This window comes from Corvus hawaiiensis, chromosome 2, assembly GCF_020740725.1.
Source record: "Corvus hawaiiensis isolate bCorHaw1 chromosome 2, bCorHaw1.pri.cur, whole genome shotgun sequence".
NCBI lineage: Eukaryota > Metazoa > Chordata > Aves > Passeriformes > Corvidae > Corvus > Corvus hawaiiensis.
In genome coordinates this window covers 56,652,625-56,664,772 of record NC_063214.1, presented here as the reverse complement: position 1 = coordinate 56,664,772, position 12,148 = coordinate 56,652,625, and the positions used below count along the sequence as shown (strand labels likewise).

At 41.6% G+C, this 12,148-nt stretch overlaps 1 protein-coding gene across 1 annotated transcript in view; it reads left to right on the top strand.

The window, feature by feature from the left end:
• Positions 1 to 11,873, top strand: part of LHFPL6 (LHFPL tetraspan subfamily member 6) — a 139,553-nt gene extending 127,680 nt beyond the window's left edge. The window contains exon 4 of the mRNA XM_048295174.1: positions 10,789 to 11,873. Within this exon, the coding sequence (XP_048151131.1) occupies positions 10,789 to 10,907 (119 nt within the window). The 3' untranslated portion in view covers positions 10,908 to 11,873. The remainder of the gene's footprint in view (positions 1 to 10,788) is intronic.
• Positions 11,874 to 12,148: the final 275 nt, after the last annotated feature.

Below are 12,148 nucleotides of genomic sequence, written 5' to 3'. Positions count from 1 at the left end.
TGTTCCAGAACTAAGATTCCCAGCTCCATGGAAGGGTGTGTCAAAGGATGTAGTAGAAAGACTAGGCAAAACTCTGTGGTAACTGTTGCAGGGAAGATTCAGGTTCATTGCTGCCCATGGCCAATCCTGTGTGGAAGCCTGAAGTAGCTCCTGGCCAGCCCATGGAGCAGTGCACCCTTTGAAAGGCCAGCTAGCACCTCACTGGTGCACACTGGTTCCTGCTCTTCCATGACAAGCCTGTGAGCAGCTGTGCTTCTGGGATTCCAGCTTGTGTCCCATGTTTGTTGCCACGTGCAGAAGGGTGTTACCTTCCAGGTTATTTCTCTTCAGAGTCACAGAAGGTGGGTGTTGTGGCAGTGTGAGCCCTTTGAAGACAACATTTGGGCAGTACAAGCTGTTACCTTAAACACTGTCATGTCCACACAGACTAGAGTCTCTGAGACCACCTTCACTGTCTCAGTGTTGACTCATGAGTTAGATATTTGCATAAATTGAGTCACTCTGCCTTAAAAGTCAGTGAAGAATCCCATGTGAAAAATGTCAGCTGGCAGCTTTCCTTCCAGGTATGCATGAGGCCCATGAGAAGTCTTGCATTAACTGTGAAGACACAGTGCTCTGACTGTTTTCTGGAGCTGGAGCACACAGCCCATGTGTTGCACATGCCTAGACTTGACAGCAGTGCTGGTTTCACTGATCTGCTGCAATCGTATGTCAACACATTAATTAACAGATCATAATGAGGGCTGAAATTTGCTGCAGTGATTTCTCTGCCATTAAACATCTCCTTTCCATGTACATTGGCAGTGAACTTAAATGCTTGCCTATGATTTTTTTTTACTTAATGTCAGTGTCTGTTTGATGGTATGTTATCAAAACCATCTGTAAAGAAGAGGTACTGTCCGAGGGCCATTTAATAACCACGCTGCTCGTCTTTCATAAATACCTCTTGGTTGGTGATAACCCCAACCCTCTAGGTCTTTTCTGAATCATTAGAGACTGGCATACTCATTAGAGCCTACAGGCCAAAAATGATGTTTCAAAGACTTAATCTTACTAAGTCTCAAGACAAATTTAAGTAATTATTGCTTTCATTTGAATATTTAATTTGATTAAGCTGCAATGATATACTTTCTATTCCTGAGCCTGTGAAATGAGTTGTCTGAAGAACCATGCTGCATTTAAAATCTGCTCTCAGAAAATCTGAGCTACTGTGAACCCTGCACTGGTTTGCTAATAGGAGAAAAGCTGATGATGGGAGTGCTGGTCCTGCACCCCCTGCTGCTGTGGGTGCCAGTGAGGATGACACAGGGAGGGTAATTCAGCACATGGTTACTCTAAAAGGAGAGGGTGTTCACAGGAATGCTGATCAGCAGACAGCATTCAGCCTCCTCTTCCAGGATGGCAGAGCAAGTGCTGCAGCCTGGACCACAGGGAAAGTGTGTGTGCAGTTGGGAAAGGAGGGTCAAAGCTCACCAGTTTTGACCACAGAGCCAGCAAAAGTGGGAATTCAGCACTGGTATTTGTTTTGGACTTACAAAAATTGAGGGCAAAAATGGTTGAGGTTGAAGGTAGAAAATAAAAGCCAGGAGCTGCAATCTACATTATAGGAGGATGAAGAAGAACAAGAGGCGGGTACGGAAGAGGAACTGCAAGAACTCTCTTGAGAAGCAGCTGAATTGTGCACTGTGATATGTAATGTCAACCAGAAATATACTAGAATTAGTAATTAAATAAAGATTTTTGCTTAATGAAAACATGACAAACCCCTGCCCCCATAACGTGCTCATAACTAGAGAGAATAAATAAATAGCAATGCTAAGAACCCAGAAAAAAAGCCTAATCTTCAGTGGGTGTGCTAGATAAGAAATGCTTCTCCATGTCTTCAGGCACTCTGAAAAGGCATTAGACTAATAGGCACTCCAAATAGTGCTGAGATGGCCCATATTGTGAAGAGGGGACCCCTCCCTCCACCCTTGCCAAACACACACACATTTCTGTGTACATTCCAAAGCAATATATAAAAAGGCTGCAGGAAAAATAACTATGCCTTTAATTTAAGTGGATTTGAGTATTCTTTTCTAGAAAACCTGAGCTGGCACTGTGAAATGCCCAGCAGTTTACGGCTCTCTTTAAAAATGGATATTTATTTGGTTTTTATTAAGTGAACTATGTCCAAAGGATTTACTTAAACATTCATGTATTTAATTGGGCTAATTTTTTTCAATCAAATAAAAGTGGTTGTACAGCTCCATCTCTGACAAAGAGGAGTTATTCTTCAAAGGAAGATACTGTGCCAAGGACAACTCCATTTGTTGATTAAATTACATTCAATAGATGAGCTGTTTTGCTAATGGGGATGGGGAATAACCTCCATAAAGACAGAGACTGGTGCACCTGTAAAGGGGCTTGCTCCCTGCTCTTCTCTAGAAATATGGTTTTGCCATCATGAAAAGAAGCACACTGATAGATTAGGCCTTTGACAAATGACCTCTTGCAAATCTTGTTGAGAGGTTAAGGCCATGATAGGTCTGTGCTGTGTTGCTCTGCTTGTAGTTCCCAGCTTCCGAGCAGTCAGCATGACCTGTATGAAGGTCTTGGAGGCCTGCTCCATAATGCAGCATCCCATCACGGATGGAGCAGAGTTCCCACTGAAACACTAGATCATGAACAGGAGACATCTACCACTGTTTTTAGGGTGTTAACTCCTAGAAATAGGGCAATATAAATAAATAGGGGCAAGAAAAAAAAGAGGTGTTTGTGTTTTAAACCAGCACAGTTGCTTGCTCATTGACCAAGTCAAAGTCCATACTCTAATTTGGCAACAGGCTAATAGTGCCTGAGGTGGAGACTGGAGTAGGAAATGAGCAGTGCTCAAAGGGACTGCCTTTCACTGAGGATGGATCAAGATAATCCTAATCTCTTGTCACCATGCAGACTGTTACTGTTATGTTGCATTATTGGCACATCAGAGTTGCCTGTGGGCCCATTTAGTGCAGCAGTGATGTGGCACAGCAGGACAGAGCTGCTGACTGAAGGGTGTGAAAGTGAGTCAGATCTACAAAATCCCTGGGTCTGCAAAAGGAATTAGCAGGCAGTTTCCCAAAAGTAACCGTCATTCTGGCATATCATATAGCACACATTCAATTTTGCTGAGCTAGAGGCACTAATACCATTTTGTTTTCATTTCTAAATGTAACACACTAGAAAAACAAATGAAAAATTAGTGTTTTATCAGGAAATTCATTATAGTGAGGGAGTCTGCATTAAGGTGAGAATATGCACTAAAATGAAGACTGCACAAGACATTTGCAAAAGCTTCCATATTCTGCATATTCCACCTGCGTGAAGAAATCTTCTGAACTTGCATGCCTGTTTTAAAGGGGAAATGTGAGTGTACACATGTAAGTACATTTGTATTGGTTTTGAATGTCTAAAAGCAATGTGACCCTTCTTTTAGGCCATTGATTTCCCTGGATGTGCATGTGGAAACTGCTCAGTTTTACATGCTGATTTCTGTTTTGATGGGTGCACAGGCAGCCAAGTTCCACAGAAGGTCCCAGAGAGGTCAGGTCATGCTCAATTTAACTCGCAAAATTGAGCCTCAGTTGGCATCTGGTGAAACAGCACTACGAGCCCAATATCTACGAGCCCAAGCAGCAAAATGTTTATCTGGAGTAAAAGTCACTTATTGAAACACAGATGATTCGTGTCATCACAAGCCACCAGCTGCCACTTCCCAAACACCAGATGTGTGAAGTGGTGTTAGATGCTTAACTTATTAACCTGAAAGAATGAAGACACAAAATTTAAGATAAACTCATTTTTAGTGGAACTTTTTTTGAACTACTTGGAAAAACCTTTTCTTTCCTTGAGGAAATATGGTAGCTCTATCTATGCCTTCATGGTCAGAGATATCCTTAACCTGGGGGCCCAGCTGCAGCAGCAACCAAAGCAGATAGCTCCAAGTACACACCTTTGCTTGCTGTCTGTGGTAGCCCATCTATCTGTGGACTGCCGTGAAAGGGCTCACCTGGCCAAAGTCACTGTCTAGAGAGTGACTTAAAAGCCTGGCTCCCATCCTGAACTAAACAAGCAGCTGGATTAGCCTCAAAAGCTCTCAGAAACTTCTCTCTTGATGGATCTCTGTTTCCAAATATCATTATTATTAAGGTTCCCCTTTGCCAGTTTTAGAGGGCTTGAAATATCTTAAAGAAAACTCTTGACTTTATAATTACTTTTGCTGTAGAAATGTTAGAGTAAATGATCTCCAAAGCACTTTCAAAGCAAACAGTGCAGTTACTAAAACAGCATAAAAGCCCCACAGAAAGCACTGTGGATGTAAAAAAGGCTTTGTCAACTATTTAATTTGTCTTAGGTGGCATCATTTCAGCATCTGGCTGAGTGTTGACATAGAGTGCCAAAGAATCAAGAAAAGGATTTAGAAGGGAGGACAATTTGTTGGAGACCTATTACAGGGAAAATATTAAAAGGTGTTTTTTTATGAGCAATCTAGCTGAAAAAAGCATTTTTCCTGTTTGCAGATCCTCTGCAAAGAGCGTGGAGATTTCACACATTCATTTTTTTGACTGGGGCTGAGCACAACCTTTACAAGCATACTTGAGCTGCAGCTGCTGAGTTCTTAGAAAAATGGCTGAGTAAACTACGTGCTAGTAAAGGAAGTATTCCATCAAGAAACATTTCCTCTTTAGTGCTACCCAAACGGCTTCCATTCTTAAATCTCTGTAAGCTTTTGGTGACTATATCAAGGTCCACATATATTCTGTCTAACGTAAGGAGAGACCATTTACAAGAGCAGGACAAGGGGGAATCGCTTCAGACTGAAAGAGTAGGTTTAGATATTAGGAAGAAATTCATTCCTATGAGAGTGATGAGCCACAGGAACAGGTTGTCCAGAGAAGCTGTGGATGCCCCATCCCTGGAAGTGTTCAAGGCCAGATTGGATGATCTGAACAACCTGTTCTAGCGGAAGGTTCCTGCCCATGGCAGGGTGGGTTGAACCAGATGATCTTTAAGGTCCCTTCTGACCCAGTCCATTCTATCATTCTATGATAAGGCATATACCATTGTAACCAGAATTAGACATGGTCATGCAAGAACCTTCTGCAGTCAGTAGACATAATCAGGAGCATCCAGAAAGGGACTCAAACCACATGGAGCAAGTATTTGGTGCTCTTTATTATTCAAAAAGAGCAGCTGAACTGGTTGCTTTGAATCCCTTCCTAGTTAAAATGGAGAAAAATAGGTGCTACTAGAGCAGGGCTCACCTGCTGTACCATATATATTTACTAAAAGAGAAAATACAACACACTTTTGTAAGTGATTTTTCCTCTTCATCATCTCTGAAGGGAGTCTGGAGTTCTATTCCATTGTGAATCTCGGCATTGTGGATGTTCAGAGAGGTGAAATTGATTTCACTTCTGCAGTAGGTGAGCTTTCTGCTGGCTTCTTGCCGGAGGTTGAGAGAGCTCCTCATTAGCAGCACGTAAGCTATTTGCTCTTGGGAATTTGGGCATTGTAATTGACACTGGGTATTGGTTTCTCCCTCACTGCTTCATGATAAATGCACACCTACAGCAAATTTGAGGTTTGATTAAACAAAATTATGTGATCCTCCAAAGAAAGGACGATTTGATCATGAGTGAGTGTCTGCATACAGCAGGACTAAAGAATTTCAAGTTGGCTTTTTTTCTCCACTTTTTTACACTTCAGAACTTTATGAAATTTTATGCATTTAGTTACAGACTAATTCTAAGTTACCAAAATATCTTGAAAAAATATATATGCATTAAAAATTTTATATTTTTTAAAAAGATTAAACCATTGAGAAAGTAATATCTGTGCAACAGAAAAGTAACCAGTTCCATTGAATTAATTATTATGTATCAGGCTGTTTGCTGGGCTGCAGTTTTACCTTATATAGTGTTCTTTCTTTGTTTTACATAACTACTTTAATTCTTTCTGGACTCATTCCAAGTTTCAACTTCTCTTCCTGCTTTTGCAGCTGATTTCACATGACAGTTTTTCATTGTTGCTGTGTCAAGAAAAAGATCTTCAGCTATTTAATTTATCTTGGCTTTGTTTCAAAATAATTTTGCCTTCTTATTAATTAGCTGATTATCTTTTACGTTCATTTAGATCTTTCATATTTCCAAATCCCAGTATATCCCCTTAGAATCACACTCCTTATTTTTTTTTCTGATTTCTTTTCCAACACCCTGATTGATTATATGAATTCACATTCTCTATAGTACTGTACTCTCATGTGAACCTGTTAATTAGAATTCCTGCACACCTTCTTGGAAGTAGGAATTGTAGGTTTTATTTTTGAAGGTATGTAATTTGTACTCTACAGTCTGGCTAATTCTGAAACCTTTTCTCCTTCATCTTGGAAAATAGGCTATACTTAAGGTTAATTGATTAGAGGTTGCCAAATACTCCAGACTGCAAGTCCAGGATAGTCTTAAAATTAACAGCAAAAAAGGTACAAATATTTAAGATGCTAAGTCTTGCAATTAACAGGTTTGCATCCAAGACACTTTTATATTCATGATATTTTTTCATAAGTGGCAATTATTGGTTATTTTAGATTAAACCATATGTTATTTCCAAGACCTTGATAACTATATGTGATAATTATTTATAAGACATGATTAATAGAAATCTTAGTAAAATTATGTTTTGGCAACTGGATCCTGGCACAGCTCCATGGTAGAACAAGTATCTGCATATTTTCTGCTGCCAAATTTTACTCACTCCCAAATTTGTCTTAATCTTTATTTGCCTATATAGTCAAGAGGAGAAGGGGAGCAAGGGGTTGCATATCATGCCCTTGAGGATCACATCAGAAATCAGGAAAAGGCATGGAAGTGCATTTTAGTAAGCACATTTATCACTGCAGAACTACCCTTCCACATTTACTGATTTCTTTTGATTTAGTAAATATTGTCTTATGTTCCGTGGGACTCTTTTCTGTAAATCTTCTTTTGATAGTGTCCTCGCTCACCGTAATTTTTGTCCTCTATCCTCAGGGACCATGATTTTTCTCAATCCTCATAAAAAAGAGTGCAATGTTTCCAGTCTTTCATTCTTTTACTTGCTAGGAAAATGGCCATCCATCCCTATAACTTCAAGATCCACGGTCTGTTGTTTCAGTGTTCATCCTGACACACTCTTGCTGCCAATCCCAGTTAAAACAAGGGTAAAAACAAAGTTCTTAATGGCTGGCTACAAATTTACCTGAGACAACTTTGACAGTCCTGCTTCACTGAACAACCAAGAGCTCCAATTACTAGTGCTCTCTTTTAAAAAAAGAAAAAATAATCTAGAATTAACAAAGTGCTGAAGTGCTGAAGGCACAGTTTCTCCCTCCATACTGACCTGTCAGGTGAAGACTGGTTTGTTAAAAGCAACACCGGTTCTGTGCACAAAAGCAAGCTGCTGTGATGCATGTCATCTCTATCAGCTAGAAGACCAGTTCAGCTGCTGGGAATTTACTTTGGCACAAAACCAGATCTAGCCCATCTTAGGAGCAAGAACATGTACACATTCTTGCTTGCATCTCCACACCCTCAATGGATGGGCGCTCTTCTGCCTATATATATATATATATATGTATATGTGTGTGTGTGTATTCCAATGCATCCTTAAGGAAAACAACAAAGCTGCTGTGCATTTTTATGTGTGTGTGAAAATTGACATGGTTTCAATAACTGCTTTAATTCTATCAAGTATTTAGGCAGTGTTGCTTTTAATTTTAGAAGTTTGACATTAAAAAAAAGGGGGAAACTGCAATACTGGATTTCTAATCTTTTACATGACATGCTTCATGAATGCAAACTGCTCTACTTGATGGTTGAATTTAAGCCCCAGTTCTGCAAATCTCTTCACCATTTGCTTACCACTGAATACATGACAAGTCTTGCTGATGTCAGTGCAGTAATACCATCTCAACTCTGCTTTTTATAAAGCTTCCTGTTCCTTTAAAAATGAGTGTTTTATATCAATACGAAGCAGAAGTCATTTTACAATTTAAACTGCAATTAAACTACCCAATTATTGATAACCAACAATCTTTCTTTAGGATGCAGTAGACTAAAATAGGCCATACATGTGGTAAAATGAGAACACCAAAGCAGAAAAAATCACTCCAAAATGTTTTCCTCCTTGTGTAATATAGGGTTATAAAAGGGGTGGCATTGTTTCATTTTGACACGTGGCTATGCAGTGTAGGCACTCATTGCAATGGGTACCTTTGAGATGGATTATCTCTGGCCTTGTATCTATACTTTACTATACTTGGAATGAAAAGTATAGCTAAGTCCTATACCCTCAGACACCTGCCCTGCTGCAGGCTCTTCTTCAGCACAACAGCTTGAAATTCTGTTCTGCTCAGCATCATCCAAGTACAGATCAAGCTATTCTATCCAAGGCCTCCCATTGCTCTTGACATGGGCTGGAAATAATGGCCAGGTTTATTGCTGTGTTATTATTGCTCTAAGGTCAAGCTCCCAGCTCCTTCATCCATTCCCCTGCTCTCCCATTCTTTCATTTGTTCATCTTGACTCAACTCACACTTGTGAACTACATTGCATTTGTTAGATCAAGAGGCTGCCTGCCTGCCGTGCCTCAGAGCATTAAGTAGGGCAGTGGTCCTTTGGGTAAATGGAGCATGGTATGGAGAAATAAATGTTATTCTCTTCAGCCAAGAGTGAACGTGTGTGTTGTATCTGTTGAACACATCTCTGACACTGATTTAACAGTTCTTTCTTCTTAATATGTATCACACATGCTCTCTCCCACTGCCAAGGTACAAAAGTTGAAATCACACCATGTAAAAGGTCAAATTTACTTCATTCTATCCTGCTTAGGTTACAGCTTTGGGCAGGCTACCAGGTGAATCTTTAAACTCTTTTTAAGGTAGTATTTTGACATTTATTTTCTCTACCTGGAAACATCATGATGAGAAAAATTTACTTTTTCAAGCTGCAACTACAATTCCCTAGTAGTTTTGCAATGTTTCACAATTTACAGAGACCTATCGGATTGAGTCCATCTTATCACAAGAAATGCTGTAGCACACCCTATGCTGGTATAAATGTGATCATTTTCAAAGCAATCCAGTGGGTTTGAACTGGTGTAGGCTTGTTTTCGAAAACAGCGGCAGAAGCTAAGGACAGGGTGTGTATACAGGCAAAGCAATAGGTGGCCCAGAGACAGGCCTCTCCACGGACTGCTGTGTGATTGGGCAAGTGTCAGCATCAGGGACATTGCCAGGCATTTGACAGCTCTCCAGGGTTTCTGATGTCCTTCTCTTCAGGAAGTCAGACTCTCTGTGTTGTCTTCTGTAAGGAAGCGAAGAATGGTGTTATCTTCAGAGCACAACTAGATGACAAAACCAAGTAAATCTCTCTTGTCTGCTTGAGCACATTAAGGAGAGAGGCTAGTAAGCTCAAGCCAAGGCCACACAGCTCCTCAAGTCCTCTTGGTCACATCAGGATCTTTGTTTCACTGGGTATTTTTTAAATAAAAATTTGGGAGGGTTATGAAGACAAAAATGACACAAGTGTTATGTTTCCTGCTGTGGTGTCAGCCTGAGATCTTCAAAGTGACCAGGAGCATAAGTGTTGCCTCCCACTAATGTCTCCTTACAAAGCCTGCCAGACAATGTCCTGCAGACAGTCAGTGGCAATGCTGTCTGCCTGGAGGCATGCGAATGCCTTGGACGTATTAAGCTGAGCAGACATTTTGTGTTTCTTGTGCCTAAGGCAGGATTAGCTGAGTTGATAATTGCCTGAACCTGAAGCTAGCCCTTGGGCATGGCATTGGGACAGAATATCAACATACCACCTATTTCTAGATGGAAACTCTGTTGATACCTTCTGGTCTCTGAAGGAAAGAATGGTTTCTGCTGGTTTTGGGAAGGTTGGGAAGGAAGCGTTGCATTGCTGCTTGTGCTTTACTGAGAGCACTCACTGCTCAAAGCAGGGTGATATCACCCAAGATGTCAACAACACAGGAAGAACCTCAGTGGTAACAAGTCCCAAGCACTCAAAAAAGACAAAGATGATGCAGCCCAAGTGAAAATCGCCTTGAGATGGGTTAAAATCCTGTGGAGTAGCAGAAGCCATTTCCTTGATTTTGGAGATCTCTAAAGAGGCTTCCTCCCTGCTGCAGCTGCTGTTTTCCTGGTCTCATCCCCTACTGCAGGCACAGTGCCTGAAAGGGAAGTAATCACTTTATGGTCCACTGTGGGATTCCCCAGCACCATTTACTGGTGATCAGTTTGACTGTATAAAGATGCTGATGTCTTTAATTGGATTCAAAGCCATATTGTGACACTCATTAGACAGAAGATCACTGAAGTTTGCACTAATGGGTTGTGACCTTGGGTGGGGATAGGGAAATTTGTCTATTTTTGTATTTCTGGGCTCTATGCTTCCATTCCCACAGCAGCCCCCATGCAGGTGATCCCCTGACACCACACTCCTTTGTGGATGGTCAGGTTCGATGCCTGTGTGTGGGAGATGTGAGCAGGTCCCCCACGCCCTGGGTTATGGTCACCCAGCAGTTCTCAGCCGCATCCAGGTTCAAGCCCCACCGTTGCAGTGGCAGAGCCTGAGCCTGAGCCCCGCGTTCCCTGTCTGAGGTTGGCATACAAGTGGGCTGAAATCTCAGAAGTGTTTTTCTGGGAGGGCAGAAGGGAGGGTGGTGGCGGCGGCCCTTCCCCGCCATCTAATGCTGACCTTTGTCCTGCTGCTTGCCTTGCAGGGACCTGCCACATCGGCTGGGCCTACTACTGCACGGGCGGCGGCGCGGTGGCTGCCATGCTGGTGTGCACCTGGCTCGCCTGCTTCTCGGGCAAGAAGCAGAAGCAATACCCCTACTGAGCCGGCCCGGGCACGGGCCCTGCCTGGCTCGCCCAGGTCTGCTGGACAACAACAACGGACCAGGAATTTTCAAGTGCTTTCTCTCAGGAGTGGGACGGCGGGCGGCCCAGGGTGGCAGGGAGGTGAAGGGTGGTGCAAAGCCACCCAGCTAGGCTGGGCAGGGACAGGCTCTCTCACCCAAGCCTGCTCAGGATCTGCTCCACAAAAATATAAGCAAGGAAAACTCTGCTTTGGCAAATGGTGAAATTCTGCATGCACCAATTACTGGACAGGCTGGTGAGGGGCGGCAGTGCCTGCGTGCTGGGGTAGCGCCTGGCAGCCCCTCAGTGCGGCGCTCCCGAAAGCACACATGCACGCACAGATGTTGACCATGGCACAAAATAAGTAGAGAGGAAACTTTTTTTGGTGCGATTCTTCTTTTTTTTCCTTTTTTTTTCCTCTCCTTTTTTTTTTTTACTTCTCTCTGGTGGTTTAAGACTCGGTGTTGCAACACTTTTTAATCTATACATTAAACTTAATAAAACGGACCAATAAGCCACTTTATCAGTATTTTGTATAATCTCTACACATTTTTCTTCCCCAAACATTTATCCACTGCTTATTCAGCCCTATATAACTTTTATTAAGCCTCTGTGTTTTCAGCATTATTACAAAATGCAACATAATTACTTGGCATATGTACCCTTCCTGTAGTCCTTTTATGAAATGCAGTAAATGGACGTTTTCCCGTCCACTGGTAATCCCACTCACGGTACTGTAGAGCTCTGTTGGTTATGTACGACTAACAGCAAACTTCTTCCAGACATAGATTTCTGTTGCTGTTATGTTTAGCTCATTGATGTTGTATTGTGCTGTACCATGTTTATTATTTCAATATTCATTTTTGTAAAATATATATATATAATATGTGCTATTTTATGTTTGTATTTGAAAAATCTCTGTAAATAAATTTTTCCTTGATCAATACTTGCAATGCATGATTGTGCCAGTAGATGAAACAGTTCCTTCCCAAATCCCTATGGAAAAATTCTCAGAAACACTCATGACTTTTATAACCATGCTATATCCTTTTACCCTGTAAAACACATACATGTTTAGAGTTCAGTTATACTGCCTGAGGATAGACATCTACTGCCACTGGAGACATTCTGGCATATTCACATTTTTGCCTGTTGTTGTCAGGTGTACTGAAGGATTTCAGCAACACTTTCCCCATTTTGTCCTGGCTGCTGTGAACTCAG